This window comes from Prionailurus bengalensis, chromosome E1 (assembly GCF_016509475.1).
Source record: "Prionailurus bengalensis isolate Pbe53 chromosome E1, Fcat_Pben_1.1_paternal_pri, whole genome shotgun sequence".
NCBI classification, from domain to species: domain Eukaryota; kingdom Metazoa; phylum Chordata; class Mammalia; order Carnivora; family Felidae; genus Prionailurus; species Prionailurus bengalensis.
The window spans coordinates 29,049,883-29,076,089 of NC_057347.1; the positions used below are offsets into that span (position 1 = coordinate 29,049,883).

Sequence of the window (26,207 nt, forward strand, 5' to 3'; positions counted from 1 at the left end):
TCTCCACCAGGCCATGCTTAACGAAACCTTTACTCCGGGACAGAACAGCACAGATGTCTATTGAAATAAGTGTTCTGTGGACTCTGTGCCTTTCTCTGCAGTTTTTTTTTTTTTAATCAAATGCAGATGTAAAAGGTAACAAGATGAGAAAGGCAGCATGCACCCCAGGCCTGCGCTCCTCGGCCCCTGTATGGCCCTTTTGAGGCCGTCTTGAACCCCATTCTGCTCAGTCTACAGCTCCCATGAGGGCGGGGACCCTGTCACAGAGCAGTCACCTCGGCACCTGGTATGTCAAAGGATCTGACCACTATTTACTGAACAAAAGAAATCAATTAAAATAGGCAATAGATCAAAAACACGTCTACAATGGGGGAAAACTGGACTCTCAGAGACCTGCCAATGTCAAAACTCCGTGATTCAAGTAAAGTCACAAAACACCCACTGGGCGTCTACTGAGTGCAAGGCACTGTACCCAGGCCATGGGGACGCACACAAAAGCAGCAGTCTGCAGTCCCCACTGAGCTGGAAGGAAAAGATAAACACAGGTAACAAGCTGAATCTTTATCTTAAAGACCAACGCAGCATTTAAATAACAATGGGAATGCTTTCACAAGGCAGGATGTAATTGCCAAATGTATTATGCGAAGGAAAAAAGTCCCCATTTGTCTTCAGTTACATCCTTTCTAGGACAAAACAGGTATGAGGCTAGGAACAATGATCAAAAATCCACTGAAAGTCACAACTGAACATACCCACTTGAAAACGTTTTATCTGCCGCCATTTTTGTTTCAGGATAACAGCGTAAAAACACAAACTCCACGCCGGCTTTGTCCTGAAACACTCTCAATGTGTCACCCTTGGTCGAAGTAATGCAAGACCTCCCCGATCAGCCGGAAACAGACAAGCAGTGTAAAGCATCTAAAAGTCACAGTGAAACAGACGGCTCTTCGGTATATATATATTTTAATGTTCCAAAGGAGAAATTTCAGAGATATGCAAATTTTGGGCACAAAATTTGGAGCGCTGAAGCTTGGGATCACACTTACATCACCTTTCCCTGATAGAAATGCAAATTAGGACAACCTCCCTGGGTGGGGGGCAGTTTGGTAGCAAAGAGCAAATCGTAAAACGTATTATTATCTCCCTACTGCCAATTCCTAACAGTGGAATGGCTGGATCAAGAGTATAGTGCACAGAGCACAGAAATGCATTCACAAGGGCAGTCCAGACAGCACGGGTTAGAAGACCCAATAAAGACAATGATAAAGGGGCACCTGGGTGGCTCAGTCAGCATCTGACTCTTGGTTTCACTCAGGTCATGATCTCACAGTTCGTGAGTTTGAGCCCTGTGCTGGGCTCTGCACTGACAGCTCAGAGCCTGCTTGAGATTCTCTCTCGTCTCTCCCTTTCTCTGCCCCTCCCCCACTCTCTCTCAAAAATAAAGATTAAAAAAAAGAAAAGACAATGATACGGAAAACAACCTACAATGTTCCTAAGGGTTTGAGTAAATCAATCACAGCAAGCATCGAATATGATCACACAGGATACAGTGACACAGAAAGGTGGCCCTGCATGTGGTTGAACGGCAAAAGCAGTCCAGCAACGAACACATTCTACCCCATGTATATAAACTTTGTGCACACACCACATTTATGCTTGTGCAGACAGACCTCTGGAAAGTTGTACCAATACATTACTATGAGTTATTGCAGGTCAGTGAAATATGAAAGGCATCTTTAGTTCTTTGCTTATTCCTGTGTTTAATTTTTTGTAGCGTGCCTTTTGTTTTTAAACAAAATCATAACAGTGTTAAAAATATATTTCCTTCTGGGGCTCCTGGGCGGCTCAGTCAGTTCAGTGTCCGACTTCAGCTGAAGGTCATGATCTCAGGTATCGGGGGTTCAAGCCCCACACTGGGCTCTGTGCCGACAGTATGGAGCCTGTTTGGGATTCTCTCTCTCCCTCTCTCTGTCCCACCCTTGCTCATTTTCTCATTCTCTCTCTCAAAAATAAATAAAAGTTTAAAATTAAAAAAAAATAAGTTTCCTTCATTTACACATCACCCAATTCTGTGCAAAGTGTTGTACTTGCCTCACTACTGATCCCAGCAGCTGATCCCCAACTTTTGTTCTGGAATATTCCAGAACCCCTCCTTATGATCCAACTATAACCCTAGCTCTCCCGTCTTCAGGATGCTGAATGGGATTGGATGTCAGGGTAATGCAACTCTGCTGCCCTGGGAAGAGATGCTTGCAGAAGCCGGCAGTGATTTCAAACCTTTTTGCAAGTGCTTTCTTGTCCCACCTTCTACAGGGCGGGATCCGGGTGCATGACTAACCCTGCCCCAGGAAGGAAATGGGCCTAGCTAAAGATCAGGAGTTGGGCCTCATTAAATTGCAAAGAGCAGGTGTCAGTTTCCAGATGCAGCTGCAAACACATCCCAGAGGCTCCCTGGAGGGGGTGGGGGCAGCCAGGCAGCCCCACCCTCTTGGTTCTCAGCCTCCTCACCTCTAAGCACAGGACTCTACCGCTGATGTTGGAGTCACTGGGCATGGACAGGGGCCAGAGGCAGGGCCGGCTGTCTACCACTGTCCCCACGGGAAGCACTTCCATCCACGTGACAGGGTAACCCTTGCAAAATAACACGGAAGCCCCCACCTCTAGAGCGTATCAGGAGACCCAGAACCTGGAGGTGGTAACCCTCCTTCAAGTGATTGTGTTAACAGATCCCAAGCCTCACACCATATGGACTCCAGGAAGCCAGGAGGCAGCTCTGCCTTCCCACTTCTGGAGTCATGAAAAAGTTTCAAAGGATGCTCAGAAGCAGAACGCAGACGGAAAGGAGAAACTACAAGCCAGAGCTCCAAGGCACACCGAGCTATCTTATCATCCCTCAGGAAACAAATGCCCAGAGAAGCTAAAAGACCAGCTCAAGAGCATGGAGCCACGGAGTAGAAGAACTTCAAATGTATGTCTGACTTTGATCTTCATCTCACAAAGCTACCAGCCGCACTGGAGGGACGCGATTTTTCTCCTCCTGAATCACTTAGTCCTCATTTTTTGGTCTGAAGAGTTTCACAGAAGACGGCTACCACACATGGCTTTCATTCCATGGAAAAACGAGCTTTGAGAACATTCCGGATAGTTCAGGGTTCACGTTGCCCCGAAGGATCTGCGAGAAGAACTGGCCCTCGACACAACCAGCTGGAACATCACAATGATTGCCCCTGCAGGAGATGTATATAATAAAAATTGAATGCTGCTGCATGAACTTCATACATACTTGTCCTCTTGGTTTATTCATCAGAAATAATTATCTGTGCTTGCTTTCACAAGAGCACATATTTTATAGGGTACATTAAAATTTAATGGATTTTTAATAATATTGTAACTACCGCAAGAGAGAAAAAACTGGAAAAAGCCACACCACATGCCTTTGCTGCAGTTTAGTGGTTTGGCTCTAGCATTGCAGAGGAGGAGCGAATTTGGGGTGGCAGGACAGGCAGGAGAGGACAGAGACCACCGGATGGGAATGAAAAATTTGACAGTTGACGCCCGGGCACAGGTGAGCGGTACTGAGGGAGGGAAGTCGAGGAAGAAAGGGTGCCAAGTTAACAAACTACCCTCAATGGTCAGTTCTGCTTGATTTGACCTGACTTCGGACAATGTGGATCTAGATTAGACACAGAAGGAAGCCAGTAATGGTCACACATAAAACAGATACTTCAACTGTGGGGAGTCACAGGTAGGTCCCAGCCAGCAGAACACGACTCTAGGGCCGGAACAGATTCAAAATGTCATTCGGTGCAAACTTTAGAGAAGAGACAGCCAAGGCCCAGAGAAGGTAAATGCCACCCAAGATCACAGAAAGGACTAGTAGGTAGGTTTTTCAAATTTCTGTACGGAGCTTTTTCTATTACCTTGCATGGCCCAGGTTAAAAGCATGTACTTAAGAAGCCAACTCTGATGGCAAAGACAATGTCCTCAAGTCTTCAGTAATCTGCTGGATTTCAAGTTCCACGCTATTAGCCATTTCTGGGAGCCATTATTTTCCATGAGTCACCCAATGGTTTTTATTTCGGTATACGTCGCAAAAGATCAGTCTATTTTAATTTTTCAGGGTAAGTCTTCTCTCTCTCCCTATTGGACTCAAACCCACACAGTTAAAGAACTGTTTACAGAACAGTGTCCCGTCCAGAGGTGCCTCATAGAAAGCTCCTACACAAATGCCCAGTGCAGGTGTCACCGGCACAGACACCAATATCTATTTCTGGCCGAGGACACAAACACGTGGTGTCCTGCCACCAATGATACGTCCACAGCCAGGCTGACTCACCCATTGTAAGCCCAAGGCCAAAAATAACACCTTGCCAAATTTATGTTTCCTAATCTTTGACAAAGTGATACCCAAATTAAAACGAAAAAAGGCTTGAATGTCAAGAGATGATGGTGATTTATCCTGTACCCATTTATACAATGCACTGCCTCTCAGATGGGCAGATCTTTCCACGACATCAATTCAGGCAGCAAGCAACTTTAATGATGACAGTGACCACAGGAGAATGAGATGGGCCTGGAGTGGGCTGGCCCTAGACCAGGAGCTTCCTTTGTCCCCTGGCCTCTTTGTGCTATTGAGCATGTACCCTCATGCCGCTGAGCCTCATTTTCCTCATTTGTGACAGTGGACGTAAGAACGCCTGTGTGGCAGGCGTAGTGTAGGAATTATATATTTATATATTAATAAAAGCAATCCGAGTAGTGAGTAGTACACAGCCAAGACCCAATTAATGATAGCCGTTAATAAAAATCCGCAGTATCTGCTATCACTAAATCTGACCTTGGTTGTTCCTTCCGGCTTTCGTATACAGAGCTCTAGGAGTAAATACGTCTAATATTAAATCATATTAATTATTAAGCCAAGCCACTGTGTGTGTAACAGTAAAGCCCAAAATCTGGAACACCGCAGCGGTAACTGCCCAACAGGCCTCCAAACGCCATTTCGCCAACTTGTGATTTTTTATTTGTTGTATTTCTTTCGTGAATTGCTTGTTTTAGTAAAAGCGCATTGTACCTTCTTACAGGGAGGAGGAGGAGGGACAGAAGAGGAATGAATGCGGAAGGAGAGGCGAGACGAAAGCCAACAAGAATCTAGAAGGTTCTATGTGTCCGGGCCTTGTCTCCCACTGCAGCCTCTCCTTCGCATCCATTCACTGTCCTGTATGCGTGACCCATGTCCACGCCCCACGTAGACACGTGAGTGGAGATAGCAAGTCAAAGCAATCACGCGTCCACATGCCCTCCAACAGAAGGTGAGAAGGGCCGCCTCGGGGCCATTAAAGTGCGGACATTAGAAGCGTGGATGTAACGAAAACACATTAACCTGTAGAGGAAGCCAGGCTGTAAGCTGCAGCCCCACCGACATCATAAAAAGTAAAGAGGCCTCAGTAATGGAACCAATATTACAGCCACCGATATAAATTATACCTCAGAACAGGGGAGAGGGGGGTGGGATGTAAAAATGGAACAAGTTCAAACTTCTTTTATTGTAATAGTCTCCAGTTGAGCATAATCACCAAAGCTATAGTGCGATACGATTGCCAAAACTAGACAAACATCTGTGAGGTGGATTCATCTCAGAGGGGAGGCCGACAGCTTGTTATCATTAAAGCCGAGCCGCTCGCTCCTGCGACTGAACTGCAGGCCGCCTTGTTACTGCGTTTGCGGAGGCAATTGTACCAGATGTTGGCAACTATCTTCAGATAGATGACAGGCACCTGCTGTGGAGGAAATTTAGCTCCTCGTTGGCCTCTCTGATTTGGGGGCAGGGTGGCAGGGAGGGGCAAGAAGAAGTGGCCCTTCCAGATACCCCACGGACAGGCGCCAACCCAACGTGACCAGGAGGGTAGGTTCAGCAAACCGGCCGGGGGCCCGCCCACCCCGCTCCCACTCTCGGCTCCTTGCGCCCAAGACCCAAGAAGGGTCCACGAGGTGCTGCAGGGAAGATGGAGAAATCGAGGAGGCTTCTAACCCAGGCAGAATTACCGCGCTCTGCACATTCAACTCCCTCAGCAGGTTGCTCTTGGTAACGGTCTCGGAGACTCTTCAAGAGATCCTAAATTTGAAACATGGCTATGGACATTAATCATCATTAAAAGGCAAACAGGCAATTTTCAAACCATGTCATGCTGACTCAGATGGAGACAAAGGCTCTGGAAGCGGGGGGAGAGCGGGGACAAGAGAGATAAATACCACCCATGCCACCATGGACAAATAAAAATCATGAGAGCCCATAATTCATTTTCCGGAGTGCCCCGAGCATCAGCCACTAGTTATTTGGCAGAAATGATTCACTCCAAAGTCAGCAGGCCCGACCCCGGTCTACCTTGCTGAGGGCTACTCTTCCAGCAGAAAGCAAGCACAGACATCCTAGACCTTTGTCAGCCGAGGGTGGTCAACGGAACCACCCGAAGACTTCGCAGGCGGGCTCAGTCCTGGAGGGCCGACGTGCTGCTGTGGAGGTAAAGCCAAATCATTCTGGCCTTTGTTCAAATGTTCTAATGAGGCCCCTCAGCTGGCCTCGGGGATTACTTCTGAACACGTGGCGATTCTCCTTCCTCTTGGTCAAAGTTGAACCAGACACCTCATACCTGACTCATTCTTGCTGCCGAGGCAAGAACACCAAATACTGACAATTGCCCCACGAAGAGGGGCAGCCGCTGGGCCTCAGTGGCACAAGGCAGGCCAGCCAGGACCCAGGGGGCCCCGGGGTGACATGACCAAGGTCCCAATGTTACTCTGGAGCTTTAGTTTTCTCATCCGTTAAAGGGTCTCCAACACCCCTTCCACATCCACATGGCTTAGAGCAAACTAGTCTAGTCACAGTGAAAGAAATTCAATGGATTGGTCGAGGTAGTTGAAAAATGTAACAGGCATGTTAAATCTGAGCTCTCTACATCTATTAGTAGCCCAATTTGGGCTCACTCTAATATTTAGCCACAAAACAAAATGAAACATGCCTCTCTACCCTGTAATTAAGGTTGTTTCATGTCCTTGGCCAATAAGAACTTCTCTGCTCTGTTAAAAAAACAACAACCCATACTTCAAAGTTCCTAGGACAGAAACGACAAATTTTCAGAGAAACACTTACGAGAGAATACAGAAATCAAGGCATCAATTTAATTTCACACTCTACCTGCCTTGGACTAATTTGTGTAAATTACATTTCATACCAAGAACCTCAGCCCACGTGACCACAATGGAGAAAGAAGCAGCTTGCATCAAATTGAGTTTTTCAGGTATAAATATATAGCTCTTTTTAGTGCCCGAATGTTTAGCTGAAATTTCAAAGCAGGTCTTATCTAAAAATTTCCAAGTGTTAATTTCCACATTTTCATCGACATGTCCATGTTGTGGGGTTTTTACAGAGCTAAGGAGGGCAAATAAATCCACATGGATGCAGGTTTTTTCTTCTGTTAGAAAAATGATTATAGCCAAATTCTTGGCTCACGGACATGAGTTAGCAGAGTAAAGGATCTGCACCGTGAAGCTGAAGGCAAGTTTCCATTTTGACCTTCCACATTCAGGAATGTGGTCGGACAAGCGGTGCGAGACGAGCAGGCCTTTGCACACGCAGATGGAATCCTCCAGCCTGCGGCTGTCACAGCCGCACAGAGCACTGAGCAGCAACACCCACCACCCAAGAAAAAGCGAGACCCCAGGATCACTCCTTGCCTGTCCACCATAATGTTCCTGGTGTGTCGACCCTCTTTGATTGACCATATGTTTGCGGCTACTTCCTTTGAAGAACTTTTCTAAATGGACAGGAGGGCGGGCATGACACCACACCATATACCTTTCTGATGCACGTCTACACTGAAAGGGCCGTTCTTCCGAAGGAGTATCTAAATCAGTTTATGACTGACCCTAAACATATCCACAGTCATATGGAATCCTCACTTTCTGTGAGATTCAAGCTAGAGCCTGGGAATGTGTACAGCGGGAGACAGCGACTTACGGCCCACGAGCCAAACCCAGCCCCCCTGCCTGTTTTTGTAAATAAAGTTTTATTGGAACACAGCCAACACTCCCTCATTTACATGTTGTCTGTGGCTGCTTCTGCGCTACAATGGCAGAACTGAGTAGTTGGGACAGAGGCCATATGGCCCACAGATTCTAAAATATTTACTATCTGGCCCTTACAATTTGTCAACCCCTCTTCTGCATAAGCGTGGTACCAGGAATGAGAATATGAATAAGAAACTGTGACTATGATCTCTTGAGACCGAAGGACTCGTATAAAAATGACATAGCAAGACACATATAAAAATGGTCTTTCTTTTCGGTGCCTTAAAAAAAAAAAAAAAAGGTATCTGGAATGAACACTCTTGATTTAGAACACTTTATACAAACTTTCCCTCCCGAGGTTACAAGCTCTGGGTTTTGCAGAAAACCACCAACTTCAACCATCATTTTGTCCTAGGTGCATCTGAGGAGTCATCTTTGTCAATTTCCTTGGGCTGCCAAATCCATTCACCAGCAGGGCCCGGGTTAAATGCATCTGGGAAGCAATAATGAGACTGAATATAACTGAGACAGCCTGACTAATGTTCTCTGGCGTGCTCCAGCACTGAAAAAATAGTGTCCACTGCCCCACCCATGGGTCAAACAAACTATCTTGGCTTGTAGTTTCTGGTGGGGTTGAGGGAGTAAGATATCAGAGAGGAACTGCGAACTTGGCAAAAAGAGGAGAGTCTTTAAAATCCCAGGGCATGTCCTCGCCAGTTAATATATTTGGGCAAGGAGAATGCAGACATCTGATTTGAACTCTGCCTCCCTCTCTGCTCTCCAGCTGATGACAAAGTCAAACTCACTATTTCAAGGTCTATTGACATGAGCATTCGCCATTTGTTTCTTTCCAAAGCGGGCCCGGTTAGGGCTGCCGTATCCGGGGTAAGACACGCTGTGGGCAACTCCCTCCCCTCCGTGCCAACTCTGATGGAACCCGGAATGTCGGTCAAGCACCTTTTCAAGGTCAACACTCAGGTTGGTGTTGAGGCAAAGGAAGACATGACCCACCTTCAAAGGCCGTTGTCGGGGAACGGGCAAGATGGCCTCTGTCAAGCATGGGAGGCACAGAGTAGTGCAACGGCGGCCATCACCATCCCTACACGTCAGTGATGGTTGGCAGGCTCCCGGCCTCCCTTCACCGCATCACTACCGCCTCAGGTGGACAAGCAGGGACGACCTCAGGACTTTTCAGTAACAGCTGATGGAGCCCTCTTTCCTCCCCCTCCAGCTGGCTCCACGGTCCCCAGCCCGCCCTGCCTCTGCATCCTTAGCGCTCCTGAATGTACTGTTCAGCCATCCAGGAAGCCCCGGCCCCACAACACGAAGGTCTCTCTGAGCACAGGCCTACAAGGCAGACCAGTTACCACGAAGAGACGAAGAGGAATCAGCATAAAGCCCCCCTCACAAGGCAACCAAAAAGTGAGAAGCCCTTCAAGGGAGCGGCGTTCCATTAAATACGACCAGACTTGCCCTTGTGGAGAAGGGATGTTACAGACAGACAGCGCGAGAAAAAATCCCAGTTCACGAGAAGGCAGAAATTTCTATCAAACAGGCCTTTTGAAATAACTTGCAAGTGAATTACGGCGGCTACTTCCTATGGGAGGGGAAATTATTTTAGGCGGCTTTCCAGTCCCATGTGCTCCTTTAATCTGAGTCATATGCAAGAAATATTTATTGAGGGTGGAAGTCTCCCCATAGGTGTGTTTTAAGTGCAGGCCGCACCGGAGCGCTCCAGTTAGCTCCATAAAGCTGCCTTAAAAGAACATGTGTAATGCGCTGTCTCATTTGCTTTAAACTGATTTCTCATTGCAAACAAACAAACCCCCTACAAATATCTGCTCTCCTGCATCACCAGCCTCTGTTGCCAGGCATGCTCCGAGTACTTGGGGACGCCACCATTAAGGTGGTGGTTTTCAATAGAAACTTGGCATTTATCATAGTGAGAGCATTATCTTCTCAACAGAAGCTGACAATTTGTCCTATTCCTCCCTTGAGAGAATCCAGGAAGATCGCATTTGCTTCCCCGGCCTGCTGTTTCTCCTACAACAACATTTCTTTGCCTGGAAAGAAAATATTGTGACTCCTTGCCATATTCACTTCATTAGCATAAGAGGAAAAAAAGCCAAATCCTCCCATTGGCCTCCCCCAACAGTAGCTCCAGCTGGGCTAAATCTAGCAAGATCTTAGAGGCAGGACTTCTTTGGTTCAGGATTTGTCACAGAACTGATGGTTACAGAGGCATGGGGCAGACACTGGGAGGAGCCAGAAACAAGTCCTTGAGAAACTCAAAACCAGGGGCACCTGGGTGGCTCCGTCAGTTAAGCATACAACTCTTGATTTTGGCTCAGGTCATGATCTCAACGGTTCGTGAGTCCGAGCCCCGCATTGGGCTCTGTGCTGACAGTAACGAGCCTGCTTGGGATTCTCTCTCTCTCTTTCTCTCTCCCTTTCTTTCTGCCCTTTCCTTCTCACTCTCTCTCTCTCTCTCTCTCTCTCTCTCTCTCTCTCAAAATAAACTTATAACAAATAAAAGAAATTCAAAACCATCCACTGAGCACATTAGGAAGGGCATCATACAGATTACCGTAGGGAATTTATAGGAGGACGAATCTGGCGTAAGTTAGCAGTTTCGGACTTCGGATACACAGGGTGTATGTGTGTGTGTGTGTGTGTGTGTGTAGAGGAGGGGTGCACGCAGGGAGGGGACACTATTACTGAGCACCCACGTGACAGACACTGGGCAATCCTATCTCTTTTTATTCTCACGGCGCCCCTGTAAATAAAATTGTATGCCCACTTCACAGACAAGAAATGAGGCTCCACAGAGCAAAATCACTAGCCCAAGGCTAACAGCCAGTGGTGGCCTCCAGAATCAAGTTCAGGTCTACCTGAGTCCAAAGTCCAGAATCACTCAACTCCATCCCACACGACCCAGACAATTTCCAAGAGCCTGGCAATAAATGCCAATGGCATCCCCCTGTTCTTTCGAGAGGGGGAAAAAAGGTACCCACAAACGAGTTCTCTCTGTCCACAGCCAGATTTCCCAACATCAGAGATGTCTGTGCTTCGGCTTAACAGTGATGGAGCTGTTTCTACCGCCGGCCTGGATGATCACAAAACGACAAGTTGGGGAAGAAACTGCCCAGCGCTGACCTAGTGCCCCCACGCCAGGAAGCCCTACGCACCTAAGAGCCAACACAAATCCCACCGCAGACCCGACCTGATACCTCCCGCTCAGCAGCTCCCCTGCTTGTCTAAGACCAAAGATAGAAGAACAGGGAAGACGGTGAGACACGAAAAGATACATCCCATTCTTACCCTTCTCTCATCCATCCCTTTCCCAGGGCAGCTGGGTGTCTACCCTCTACACCAAGATCCACCTGAAAAGCTACCTGCTCCGTGAAAGGCCACGCTGGCCAGGTCCGCCCTGCCCGGAAAGCCCCTTCAGTTCCATTAAACTTTTACTGCAGGGTAGACATAGCTCATTTAGGGGCCTGGCTGGCTCAGTCAATACAGCATGCTGCGCTTTATCTTGGGGCTGTGCACTGGAGCCTCACGTTGGGTGGAGCGATTACTTAAAACTAAAATATTTTTAAGGGGCACCTGCCTGGCCGGCTCGGTCGGTGAAGTGTGCGACTCTTGATCTCAGGGCTGTAGGTTCGGGCCCCATGTTGAATGCAGAGATTGCTTAAAAATAAAATCTTTCAAAAATAAATAAATAAAATCTTATAAATAAATAAATAAATAAATAAATAAATAAATAAATAGCTCCTTTATCCCGGGTTCAGGGGAGTGATGGATTCCACATAAAGAAATGTTCCAGATAACAGAATATATTCTGCATATACTCAGATAACAGGATATACTCTATATCCCTTAAAGCCTCGTTTTTAAAAAGAAAAACTAATTCCACCATGTGAAACTCCTTCTCTCATGTGTGGCACAGCTCTGCCTTCTGATACAGAGGGCCCATTCATTCTGCCACTGTTTGCTGAGCACTAACTACCCCCCAGGCACCGGGCCAGTCCTGGGGCCACACGGCGAGTCAACAGACCCAGCTCTACCCTGGTGCAGTGGACCGTCTACTCGGGGCAAAGAGGGTACACGTGTTTGACTCTTGTCTTGATAAACCAAGATTCCCATTATGGGTTCGCTCAGTTGTTGGTTTGTTTTCCTTAAGAGACAATCTGTCATTATTTTTATTATTTACTTGTTTGCTCTTGGCTGGTCCTCCCCGACCCCATCCTAAAACTTAAGTGACACGTGAGCAGGGAATCTTGTCTGTTTCGTTCACCGATGCGCCCTTGGCTCCTAGCTCAGTGCCTGCAATTCGGAAGATAATCAAGATCTGGTGAATGAATCAATGAACAGTGAATGATGCACGAGGCTCCAGACAAGATGCCTTCTGGACCTAATGAGGAAGGATGGCTATTTCCATGCACTAAATGGTCCCACAACGTGGTACTTTTAAAGATCGAAGTCTTGTTTGTTTTTATAGGGTTTTTTTCCCCTCCTCTTTACACTGAGTTTATTAACATCTTCCTACCCTTTAATAATTGCGATAAATTCAAAACCAGAAAACCAAGCTTATTAGAATCACATGTAAAGGAAAAGGAAAGAAAACTTAAATGAGGATGTGAAAAGCTCTCTCAAGAGGCTAAATAAACTCAATAAACAGATTAGCGAATCAATATATATAAATATATTCTCAACAAACATCAGCCAAATGACATTGGGACAATTTCCAGACAGTATCTCCTACCCCCACCACGAGTTTCATTCTTCAAACAAGTTTAAAGAGTTCATCAGCAGGGTCCAACCAGAAGAACTCTCTTTTGGCCCAAATCAGTTCAACGTGTTTTCCATCAAGGCCAGAACAACTCGAAGTGAATTCCACAAACTGGAAGCATCAGGGTAGCCGGACCAAAGTGGAGGCGCACGCCGCAGAAAACGACAAGACACTGAATCTCCACCTTTAGGCTGGGAGGACCCAGGAAAGACTCCTCAATCTGTGTGACCCATAAGGAGGGGGGACGAACTGAGTGGTAGGCCCACCCAGAGGAAAGATGGAAGAGCCCGTGGAGTGCGCAGGCGCGCGTGCGCGCATGTGTGTGTGTGTGTGTGTGTGTGTGCGCGCGCACGTGCATGTGTGTGTGCACACGCGCGCACGTCAAGTCGGGGCTACTGCAGGATAGAACAGGAAAGGCAATTCCAGAGGCTGATTCTGGGTCTCGGAGGATAAAATTTACAGCAGCCAGGGGTGCCTGGGTGGCTCAGTTGGTTAAGCACCCGACTTCGGTTAAGCACGTGACGTGAGGTCGTGATCTCACGGTTCGTGAGTTCCAGCCCCACATCAGGCTCTGCACTGTCAGCTCACAGCCTGCTCTGGATCCTCTGTCTCCCTCTCTCTGCCCCTCCCCAGCTTGTGTGCGCTTGCTTGCTCTCTCTCTCGCTCGCTCTCTCTCAAAACTAAATAAACATTAAAAAAAGAAGTAGAACACATCTTTCTACACTTATTTATTTTTGATAGACAGAAAGAGACAGAGCACAAGTGGGGGAGGGGCAGAGATAGAAGGAGACACAGAATCCAAAGCAGGCTCCAGGCTCCGAGCTGTCAGCACAGAGCCCGACGGGGGGCTTGAACCTACAAACGGCAAGATCATGACCTGAGCTGAAGTCAGACGCTCAACCGACTGAGCCACCCAGGTGCCCCAGAACACATTTTTCTCTAAAAAAAACAAAACAAAACAAAAAAAAACAAACTTACAGCAGCTACTACTTCTAACATTTATTAAGCACTTAGGTCTGTTTCTGGCAGAATGCTAAGAACTTAGAATACAGGTATTAGTGCATTTAATCATCATGACAGGCCTATAGGGTAAGTCCCATCCTGATTTCCATTCTACAGATAAAGAAATTGAGGAAGAAAGAAATTAAATGACCTGCCCAAGGTTACAGAGCTAATAAATGGGTGAGTTGAGTTTTATATCGGACAGTCTGGTTATAAAATTCCCCGCCCTTATTACCAGGCAATAAGCTAAACAAGGGGGTCGGCAAACTATGGCCGAGGGCCAAACCCAGCAGCCTTGTGGTTTTGTAAATAAAGTTTTATTGGAACACAGCCACAGCCATTTGTTTTCATACTGTCTATGGCTGCTGTCATTCACGCTACAGTGGCAGAGCTGAATGGCTGTGAGAGACCATCTGGGCCACAAAACCGAAAATAGTTATTATCCGGCCCTTCACAGAAAAAGTATGCCAACCCCTATGCTGAACAGAAGTAATTCTCAATGTTTCTACCCAAGTATTCCTAATGGTCAAGTAAATTAGGGGACAGCCCAAATGACTGGGGACAGAGGCTAATGAAGCCAGCAGCTATCCTGAAATGTCTCCAAGTCTCACGGGTTTTCAAAAACAATTATGCAAATTTTGCATTCTGTGCCATAATATTTCTTCTAATATAATACGTTTAAAGCAAAACAACCATAAAGTCCTAGTTTCCTGGAAGGTGTGCCACAGTAATCCTACGGCACTGCACACTGCTGCTCGTGGGCACTGCATACACCTGAGGCAGGCGGCCCAGCATGAGTGGCTCAGGTGGAACAGCAAACCCAGGTGGAAGAGCAAACCCAGGACCTCTGCACCCTGGGCCTACTGCAATCCAGCTGAGGTGTGCTGAGCAGGTCATTTACACCCCCCCAACCTTCCTTTCCTAACTTTAATTTTTTTTTTAAATGTTTACTTATTTTTGAGAGACACACAGAGCGTGAGCAGGGGAGGGGCAGAGAGAGAGGAGACACAGAATCCAAAGCAGGCTCCAGGCTCCGAGCTGTCAGCACAGAGCCCGACGCGGGGCTCGAACCCACGAGCTGTGAGATCATGACCTGAGCCGAAGTCGGACACCCAACCGACTGAGCCACCCAGGCGCCCCATTCCTTTCCTAACTTTAAAACGATGAAATCGTCCTACCTCATGGGGCTGTCTGGACAGATAGAAGTCAAAAGACACATGAAAGCTGTCAACAAACAGGAATCTCGGGATCTGAGCACAGCTGCCAACTTCGCTGGAACGAAGAAAAGCTAGGACACCAAGAGATCCTCCTTTTTTTGCTACAAAAACACATATATCAAGGAAGGAAATGGGGGTGGTCTTTTTAAAACATAGAAATAAAAAAAAATTTCTTCCCTATCAGCGAATCGGCCAAGTCTCTCTCAAACTCCTCCAGCAGGTGTCTGCCCAGTGCTCACCCTGCCCTCCACCCCTCCCTGAGAAAGCTGAGAAGCAGACCAGGAAGGCCACCTCTGGTCATCCCATAATCTTATTTAGATTTCCTGAAGTGAAAAGCCCCCTAAACCGTTTTATTTCTTTCCAAATACTAACACTCCACAAACAATAAGCAAGTCTGAAGATATTTATCTCCGCTGCCAATTATAAAAGACAGCTGGGGAGGGCGGGGCTGGGGGCTGGGTGGTTCAGTCGGTTAAGCGTCCGACTTCAGCTCAGGTCATGATCTCGCTGTTCCCCAGTTCGAGCCCCGCTTCGGGCTCTGTGCTAACAGCTCAGAGCCTGGAGCCTGTTTCAGATTCTGTGTCTCCCTTTCTGTCTGTCTCTTCCGGACTTGCACCATGTCTCTCTCTCTCAAAAATAAATAAACATTAAAAGTGTTTTTAATAAATAAATAAAATAAAAGACCATGAGCAAGCTCAACAACCAAAAATCTCTAATTCACAGCGAATCTGATGGCACAAATTGCATCTTCTGCTACAGACCACCTGAAAACTGACTTCCTGTAAACAAACCACTCTGCTGGGTTTTTTAATCGAATGAATGCCTTACTTTGCTCTTTAACTACAAGGAACTCACTTTTCCCTACACGGGGCAGAATTTTTTACTTTCAAGAGACGGAGAAATAATCCCCAAGTAGGAGCCCAAAGGGTCCTACACTCCAAGTCAATGAGGAGCGCTTGCCCCAGGCCTGCGGGTCTGTCGGGGGCGGGGGTGGGGGGGGGTGAGGGGGGGTGGGGAAGTCCTGCCTTCCACAGGCCAACAGCTTGTTTAACAACTTGCAGATCCTGTGCTGGCTCCTGCCCGCAGTGGCCTGGTGAAATCGGAAAGGCAGACTGTAAAAGGGTCTGAAGTAAGCGTTCTGGAACACACAGGAAGGAATATTTAAATCTGCCTGCAGGTGGTCAAAAAAGGCTTCAGCCCCTTTAAGAGTTTCAGGACAAGTGTCTCCACTTTTCTTGCCTCCCGTTTATTCAGGGCGACCAACTCATTCTGGTCTGTATGTCCTAGGTTCCTGGAAACTCGTGTCCTAGGCAAATCAGGACAGTTGGTCACCCTACTTTTATCCAGCTCTGCTCTTCTCCCTACCATCAGGGATAGGTCAACAATATTCATTGTTTGCCTGCAGCGTGTTGTGTTGCCTTCCATCTGCCTCGGGCCTCCCACCCCCCACTCGCAACAAGTAATCACCAACCCTTCCCAGTCACCGCCCCTCCATCCAGACTCTTCCATCCTGGAAACGTTCCCTGTCACACAAACGCCCCACGAAGAAGAAAGAAAGAAAAGAACCGTCACCCAGGCTGCGGAAGGTATGTGGGCTCATGGCGAAACAAATCCCACTTTGCCAGGAACTCCACTCTAGGAGGACAACACCAAGTGGAGAAAAATGGAGACAAGGATATACAAATTCAATCTATCAAATCTATTTATTTTATGCAAAGTTTTCCCGGTGCTTATTAATGCCAGCTTTCCCTCTACCATTTAATCTCTGCTTCCATTTCATTCTTGGAGGCCTGTGATTATTCTAATTCAGCATTTGGATGACTTCATTTCCGCTCAAGTACACCCAGGTCAACTTGGATAGAAAAGAAAGAGGAGGAGAAGAAAAATAATCAGCTAAAAGCTATTAAATATCAGCCGTGTGCCTCATGATTGGTTTTAAAGGCAGTGGTGAGGTTAGCAACAGTCAGAAACTCAACCCTTCTGCCTCTTTCTGCATATTAACATTTTTCTGGGGCTCTCACTCCTATGGCTTCGAATGTAAATAAAGTGCCGATTGGCAGCCCGCTTTTAGCTAATTCACAAACACCAAGTCTGAATATACAGAGCTGTAAAAATTTAGAGGGTGGTAACTTGACAGATCCGGCCGTTCTACAGAGAGACCAATTCTCAGAGGACAAAAGAAGGGGGAAAAAAAGGAGAAGAGAAAGAAAGAGAAAAGAAAAGCATACGCGACCCATGTAATGGGGTATCCAATTGACGGGGTGGGGGGTAGGCAGGAATCTCCATATCAATGTTCACTCCACCAGACAATGGAATGCGGTTTCTATGCCAAGTCTAAATGAACTGAGCGTTCTCTCCCATAAGAACCACTCCTTGCACCCACTGGCACAAGCTTGAACCACGGTTTCTCAGACACTTGCCATTCCCACTGAAGTGCGTCCAGGGGGAGAAAGGCTTGCTTTCTCATGCTAACAACTCCATTGTAAGTGACGTCTTCAGAGGCTGCCAGGAGGGCACCGGGAAGGTGAGCTGCTGGAGGTGCTTGAGACCCCTTCCCCTTTCACAGCCCCCCACCCCCATCCAGGGCTCATTAACCCCTTCCTGCCTGGGGCCTCCCTGGCGCCTGGCCTTCCCCTTCTCCGGCCCCCTAGAAAAATTCAGTAAGGATGAACCAAGCGGGGAAGCACAGTTAAACAGCCAAGCCGGAAAGTTCGGGCCTTGTGGCTCTACCTAACTACGCACAGGAACCATGGAATTTGATTAGCATAATCTCAAAGTTTTCCCAGCTTGCTACCCAGAAGGCATCCTGTTTTTCTATTTGTGTATTTTAAAACACTGTTAACACAGCAATAATAATGTCTGTCTGATGCATTTGCCCAACAACGGCTGGCTATATTTTATACACTAAAAAGGAAATGTGAAGTTTTCCTAGAAACCTACTATTTCAGGAGCCCCTTTTTTAAGAGAGAGAAAAAGAGAGAGAGGGAGGGAGGGAAGGAGGAAAGGAGGAGGGAGGGAAGGAAGGAAGGAAGGGAGGGAGGGAGGGACGGAGGGAGGGAGGGAAGGAAGAAAGAATTTAGAAGTCAGATCGCAAGGTTGGAGTGCCCAATCAGTTTCTAACTCAACTTCTTCCACTGGCTGCAGCAGCAATCTAGCCACAGAGGAAAAAGTTCATCAGGAAAACACAAAGTTGTTTGTGTGGTAGGAGGGTTTACCTGCACAGCCCAAGGATCACATTACTTGTGGCTACTGCCTGTTTGCTTGCAGGCACCTGGCCTAGGAAGCCGAGGCAGGCAGACGAAGGCGGTTCTCCTGTTTGCTCACTTCGACTTTTTGCACTCAGCAGCTCTGCCAGGGGTCAGAGGGCAAATAAAGTCCCCTCCCCCATATGACACACTTCCGAAGGGAGAGACTGACACAAACCAGACAGAGAATTAATAAAACATGAGGACAGTGTTGGCCTTGTTCTGGCTTATTACAGGAAGAAAATTTAACACAAAAGTAGCCTTCAGCACAGCCGGCCAGGGAGGGGAGAGCAAACGGGGCCCTTCCTGGTCCACTCCGCGGCCATAATTCAAGAAGGCCTGAGCAACCTCAGGGCTCTCCAGAGCAAGGACGAGCAGAGGACAGGCGAGGCTGGGACGTGCCGGCCACTTTCCAGTGAGTCCACCCGGACAAACCACTTCAGAAAACAAACGCCTCCTGGGAGCTTTGGTGCCCACAAAGGACACACGGGGACTTTTGTTTTCCAGGCATGGTCTGAGAGAACCGCACGCCGCACGGAGCTCCATTTATCCACAACACACATTTGGAGGTGATAAAACATTACCTCAGAATCACAGTCCACCGTCAGGAATATGGTAAAGTTGCTTATTTATTTTCTCACAAATCTCTTGCCTTTCAAATTTCAAAGGCTTTATAATATTTTTATGCTAGATCTTAACTCTCCTCACACATACTGTATCAAAAGGACTATCTGAGCAGCGGCTGTGAACATCCCACCTGCACGTAAAACCCGGAGCTAGAAAATAATAGGTGTCAAACCCTTCCTTAGAGCTCACTCTCCGACGATGCCGCACACAAGCGGGATAAACGAAAAGATCTCATCGTATTAAAAAGCCAATTCATTCTTGCTTTCAATTTTTTTTTTTCTCCAAAAGCTTTCAAGCACTGTTCTCTGTTCACTCTCATAGGCCCACACACAACCCCGATCCAATAAAAGGACACCGAAGGCCCCCTTCCACCTCGCTTCCGCGGGGCTCCCCTCGGACGGGGCCTGAAGGGCTCTAGGTCTCCACGCCGTTTCCTTGAAGGCCTCTCCTGGCCATCCACCACAACAAGGGGCTGGCCCAGGAAGGGGTTAAAGCCCTCATGTCAAACCGCAAACTCGGGCACTGGCCCAGAAGGGACATGGGAACCGGGGCCTCCGAGTGATAAAGGCCGGATTGTAGCAGCCCACTGAATTGGAAATGACTTGTAGGCCTAATGAAACAGAACTTTGGCAGTAAAACAGAATGAAAGGAACCAGACAATAAAAGGCTGGAACAAAGGGTGCAGAGTCGCTTCGGCTTAGCAAAATAAGCTCACTTTGTTGGTGGGGAAAGCCAAAGCCGATTAGGATAAACCAACGACTGAGCGTAAGTCTTCCAAACTAATTACACAGTTCACCATGTGAAGTATAATTGGAAGCCTCCAGATGCGGGCTGCTTGGCTTTCACAGGAGTTACATAAAGTGAGAATTACCTAGCGAGCCCGGCACCGAGCAGCCCCTATCATCGAGGTGAGCAGCTGAAAGGTGCAGATCTGCTCCATCCGGGACGAAGCCGAGAATTCATTAAGTTTAAAGGCCTCTTTTTGATCTCCAAAATCCTATAAGTGAGAATTTAAGAAACCGGTACTTGAAGGAGGGGCCGAAAGGGGAGAAGGAGGAAGCCCGCACACTCGGGGCTTCTTTGATCCCAGTGCTTTTTAATTACCAAGCCGGGCTCTTCCGGACGGCTATGCAGGCAGAATGGCGGAGAACCCTGCGATCGACTGTCTGGGTCTGTACGTGCACAGCGAGAGCACCATTCATGTGCCACTTTCCGGAATAGTCTGTGTACATCATGCCTGTACATATGAAATCGTGAGCACAGATAACGTCCACCAGGAAACCTGAAGCAGTGAAATAAATTGCTGCACATCAACATTCTTGACAAATGGACAAAACCCGCTCCCTCCGAGTACAGGCTGCTTCGTGGTGAAGCGAGAGAGGGGGGCTTACAAACAGCAAAGAAGAGGCTAGGTTGTACAAAAGTGACTGTCTGGGCTCTCCCCAGCATGGACTGTGTGATCTCAGACAACTCCCTGACCTTTCTCAACACCAGTGTGGCCATCTGCGCGATAGATATTCCACCTTTCTTGCTTGGACAGCCTTGAGAATTGAATTTTAGAAGGCATCAAACAGCTTAGCACAAAGCACACATCCCCTGAAGTCAGAAACATCAACTTGTAGTAAAAGAAGCTCTTGTAGTAAAATCTGAACTTCACAAATTCTGAGTCTTCGTTTAATTTAGATCAAGCACATGTAAAAAGGAGTTGGAAATACTCTACGGATCCCTAGATCTTACTCATAGGATGAAGATTCCGGTTTATAAATAGCAGCTTTTTCCAAATAGAGAATCCCTTCACTGTTCCTGCAACTTAAAGTCCAGAAATTAGCTCCACCACAGTTATGACTGTTTCACTTACTCTCTCACACTTGGTACTATTGAGAATATCTTGCTTTAGTTATGGTCTACAGATGCCTTAGATATCTATCTACCCATATACCCTCCTACGTATGTTTATTTAAACACATTTTCTAGATTATTAAATTTGCAAGCTTGAAACCAACCTTAGGAATAACCTAGTTCAGGAGTTGGCAAATTATGACCCACGAGACCAATGCGGCCCACCGCCTGTATTTATAAATAAAGTTTTATTGGAACACAGCCACATCCAATTATGGATTGGCTATGGCTGCTTTCTCCACACAAGAGCAGAAGTAAATGTTTATAACAGAGACCCTATGCTCTGCAAAAGCCAAAAATATCTACTGTCTGACCCTTCACAAGTTTTCCAATTCCTTCCCTTAGATAAGAACCCGAGGCCAGGAAAGAAATGGCCTGTTAAGGTGTCACAGTGGGGTCACTGCACAGTCAGGCCCACCATGAGCACTTTGGCTAGTTCTACCTTTACCTTTCTCTAATGACAGCCATCAGAACAGCTACGCAGGGGGCGAGGATGGCCATCCAAGGTAGCAGAATCCTTATGCCAATGGCCACCCTTCATAATCTCATCTTAAATATAAACAAGTAATGACATCCCTAACCAGGGGGGTGGGGGTAAATTTCCGGGAGGAGGGTGGGAGAAAAGCACAAAAGGGTTTACAAACCTCCAATTTGAGTTATTTAAAGCTCCCGGTGTGGTGTTCTGCACCCACTCTACTTACAGTAATGACATATTTAAACTCCCTGAGCTCAGCCCCATGATAGCAGTCTCACCCATCTTGACTGCCACCTGAAATAAACAGTTGAAGCAGCTGCCACCTCAGGCACGATGGGAAGGGTGACAGGAGTGAGGAATGACAGTGAGGGAAACCTAAAACGCGCGTGGCAAATCCTGAACGGAGGCCTGGGAGGATGGAAAGTTCTGGACGTGGAAGAAGAGGAAGTAGGGTGTTTGGGATTTTTTTTTTCTTCTTCTGGCTGCTATCCTGCCTTACCTGGGCGACCTTTATTGAGACCCAACCTCCCTGGCCCTTATTGTTCACCTTCGTCAAAGGACTGGACGACACCAAAATCCACCATGCAGGTAAAAGCAGGCGACGAATGTCCAGTTGCCAGCACTGTCCCGGGACCACAGGGGGTCATGGTCTTTTCCTTTCTTTTGCATCCTCCCCACCCCAAGTCCATCCTGCGGATTGATCCGAGGTTGGAGCAGGACCCAAAGTTCAGGTTCTGCTATCAGACAGGCCTGGAGGGGAAGTCTGCGTCCCACACTGCCTTTCAAGGGTGACCACAGTAGCCTCCCAGAGAAGAATTCAACGAGATAATATAAGTCAACGGCCTGACCCAGCACCCAACGCTTAGTACGGAATCACTAACACCACACCTCGCAGTTAACCAACTAAAAAGAGCCCCAAACCCCTTTACGGCCGGGAATGTGCACAAGTGTGTGAGTCTACTTCACACAGGCGTGTGTGTGTGTTCTGTTTTCTTCACCCAGAACATAAACTATCGAAGGGTAGAGTCACTTTGTCACTTTGCTGCTGGATTTACTTAGCGCCTTAAGGCCCAGTGGCGGGGTCTCTTCTCTTTGGATCAGTCTGGATTCAAATGAATTACACCAGAATCCTGAGAGGTGGTGGGTGGGCCCTGCCCAAGGGGCCACAAACATAACACCGGCCACCAGCAAGAGGAGGAATAAACCCCTCTGAAGACAGACCCAGATAATACACAGAGCACGTGCATGAAACAAGCTACTAAAATAGGAGCACAGACAACGTTACGGTTCTGAGACATTCAAAAGTCTCCTTAGTCCTTTAATGACACACCTGATAAGTTTACACAGCCTGCTGGACTCTACAAATGTTACTGCTAAAATGAACTGAGCAGCTCCAGGCCCAGTGCGGGCCACGCCAGGGAAGACGGTCTGTGAATGCCTCCGTGACAACGGACAACCGTTCTCAGGGCAGGGGTGGTCGCTGCCCTGGGCCCGGCCGAAGCTCACAGAGCCTCCCACTGCTGGCAAACTGGTCCCAACTGGTAAGTGTTAATGAAAAAAGGCACAAAATCAGAAGAGAAAGGGGGAAGCGAGAGAGAAGCCGGAGGCGGGAACGTGCGGAGAGGTGTTGCAGGTACCGGCCTGTTTGGGAAACTCTCACAGCCCATCTGGGCAGCACCGGCTTCCCTGACACCCACAAACAGGCCCACGAGATTCCAATGCAGGTTATGGCTCAAGCAAGAAACCCCGCCTGCAAACACGTCTGCAAACACTACCCCTGCCCCCCGCCCCCCCGGGCCTGGTCGTAGCGGCAGAACTGGAGCGAAGGGGCTCACTCTCCCGAGCCTTCCGTTACCCAAGCTGGACCTGTCTCATTTAATTACTTCCAACCTCTCTCCAGAGGCAGGGTGGGGCTGGGCGAGGCAAAAATTCCACCCCCCACCCCCCCACCGCCTCCCTGGTGCTTTAAATATGTCTTGAAGAGAAAGTACACGGTCACCACCACACTCAGCTATTCTCTGAAACCGGCCAGAATGAATCAGCCCCCAACGGGCAAGGCGAGGCAGGGCCACGGGGATGGCGTCTTTCACAACCGACCTGGAAGGGCAGTTAAGTGCCACTCTGAATGCAAGGCCGGCCCGGAGGAGGCTGCTTTCTCTTTGTTGCGTGTCTCCCATCCGTGCAGAAATTGACTATTACCAAAGGCAGGAAAATCTCCTTTTGGAGGCTAAATAGCAGTCACGGCACTCCTCCGAGACGAGAGCTCACAACAGGACACGCCTGGGGACAGGGTCACAGCGGCCCATCGCCTTGGGCAAATAAATAAAAGCACAGAACCTTCGGACCAGTCGGCAGTCGGCAGTGCCTTATACCACCTAGGGCAAGCACGACAGCCGCACAGGGGGAACTGAGTGACAACGCTTAGGACAGGCACACAGTGTCTTCTCGGGACGCAGTCCTCTGGGGACACAGGCCTGTGCAGACCACCCCACACCCGGGCTCCCAGGACAACATCCACGACTGCTCAAAGATGAGGGAAGCAGAGGGCCGGCCCAGCCACTGCCAGCCTCCTGGGACACAGCAGCCAGAGGACGGGTGTCACACAAAGCCAGCAGGGCCAGTCTCCCCACAGGCTGCCATGCTGGAGCCCTGGAACAACGTTACTTTCCAAAGCCCCAGCTCCCCCGCCAACCAAAAAGAGGCTGAATTAAGCACATCACCCATGGTTACATGTCCCATCTGTCTGTCTGTCTGACTCTGTATAACCCGCACACTCTCACCCTCCGTTTCCTGACTGACTGGGAGGATTGTGTGTTGCTCCCAGCCTGTTCCAGCAGCAGAGCTCAGGGGATAATTTTACTTCTGTCTCACATACATTCTGACAGGTACAATCCCAAGCATCTTTCCCGAGTCTCCGTGGGCATCTGACAGGGGAAGGTTCAGCCACCAAAGGCCCCCGGGAGCTTCCTCTCTTAATGCATCTTCCAGAAAGGCACAGAAGGAAGCCCAGCATCGACTCACAGGCCTCTAGCAGCTTCCGTGGGAGCTCCTGTCCTGTGAGTCACGGCCCCGCATCCCTCCCCAGCCGCTGCCACCACCAGCTCCCAGCCCAGGCCCCACGTGGTCACCAAATGGCAGCAGAACCCCACTGAAAGGCTGCTCTGTCTGTCTGCTCCTGCAGGCACGCGGGGCACCGTGCCGACCACAAGCCGGACTCCTCCATGTCAGCTCCTGACAGATTTCACTTAAATCTTGACAACCAAGTTCAAGGACAAGGTTCTCGAGGACGCAGCTGCGGCAAAGGGGGGGGAGGGAGGGCATGGCAGCCAGCCCCACGCACCACTTACCTTGCCAAACTGCTCAAAGTACTGTTTTACATCCTCCACCACCGTGTTCGCAGATAATCCGCCTACGAATATTTTCTTTGTTCTTGTGACCATCTGCAAGAAACGACACGAAGAGGGCATGGGTTAACCAGGTTATCTGAAGCAACGCTCGCCAAGATGCTGAAACAAGCCGCTTTCCACGTTTCTCTAGGAAGGCAATTCTAGATAAATTTGAGCTGCGCGGAGCGGGCCCTGCAGACATCTCAGAATGCTGGAGACAGCCACTCTGGATTTCTCAGGCCTTCAGCCCACAATCTACGAGCTTCAGTTGCATACAGACACAGAGTGGACTTTGGAACCTCTTCGGCCATGACACGAAGCTTCATTCGGACTTCCAGCGCAAAGAGAAAAGCGGCACGTTCAAAGCTATTTCGAACCTGAGACATGTGAGCAGAATTACGTGCATAAAAACCTGTGGCCCAAAGTGCTGTAAACTTTGTCAAGAAGAAACTGACGCGTCATCCAAACGTATGGGCGGGCTGTCTACATGGAGCCGTCCCGGGTGCTGGTTTGTGTCCGCCAACAAGACAGAGGCTGACCTCCCACTCAAGGGTCGCTCTCCAAGTGACTTCATTGGGCCATTGGGCCTCATTCTCCTTTCCCCTCTCGATTCCGCCATTATCCACCCTGATTCACCCTACACTCAGTCAAGGCCAGCCAATCCCCAGGTATCCAACCCTTTGTCCACACCAATCCTTCTCCCTGGAATGCTTCCCCATGCCTAAGTCTCCCATGGCAAGTTGTCACCATCCCGCAAGACCCAACGACCTTCTCCAAAATGCAAGTTACTATATAGTCGCCACATCCAGAAGCTGTCCCTATCTCTTCCAGAACCCTAACACTGCACCCGCCAGTCCCAGCACCCACTTCTTCCCACTTAGAGCAGAAATCATTGATAATCCTGGCTTTGTTACTTTTCCCCCCAGACTGGGAATTCCTGATTCTTCTCGGTACCCTCCACGATGCCAAGTCCACGGCTGGGCACACGGAAGCCCACACCAAAATGGTGGACGCGAAAACAAACGCATGTGGTCGTGTTTCAGAATTCCACCAGTTCCAATGCAAAGGGAAAAGCTTCAGAATACAAACGGTTCAGAGAAGGAGCCAGATATAGGTAGGCGCCAAAAGTGAAACAAGAAAATAAATGTTATTCTGAACACCAAGCTTACACTGTATGTGCGTGTGTGTGTGTGTGTGTGTGTGTGTGTTTTAATGTGACATAAAACATTTTTTATTTAAATGTTCAATAAAAAAATGTTCAACCTCAGTGGGTACAGGGTCTCACCAATTTGGCTGCGTATGGTAAAAGCCCAACTCTTAACCTGATGGGAGAAGTTCTATGACAATGCACATGTGTATCAAATCATAATGTTTGCACACTTTTGTCAGGGACACCTTGATAAAGCTGAGGGAAAAATGTTTGATGAGACCATTCAAATAAAAGCATGACAGGGGCACCTGGGTGGCTCAGTCGGTTAAGTGGCCGACTTCGGCTCAGGT

At 48.3% G+C, this 26,207-nt stretch overlaps 1 protein-coding gene across 8 annotated transcripts in view; it reads right to left on the bottom strand.

Annotated features, from left to right (window-relative positions):
- Positions 1-26,207, bottom strand: part of MSI2 (musashi RNA binding protein 2) — a 393,222-nt gene that overhangs the window by 234,980 nt on the left and 132,035 nt on the right. For all 8 annotated transcript variants that reach the window (XM_043583976.1, XM_043583972.1, XM_043583970.1 and 5 more), the window contains exon 6: positions 24,669-24,761. In XM_043583976.1, the coding sequence (XP_043439911.1) occupies positions 24,669-24,761 (93 nt within the window). The remainder of the gene's footprint in view (positions 1-24,668; positions 24,762-26,207) is intronic.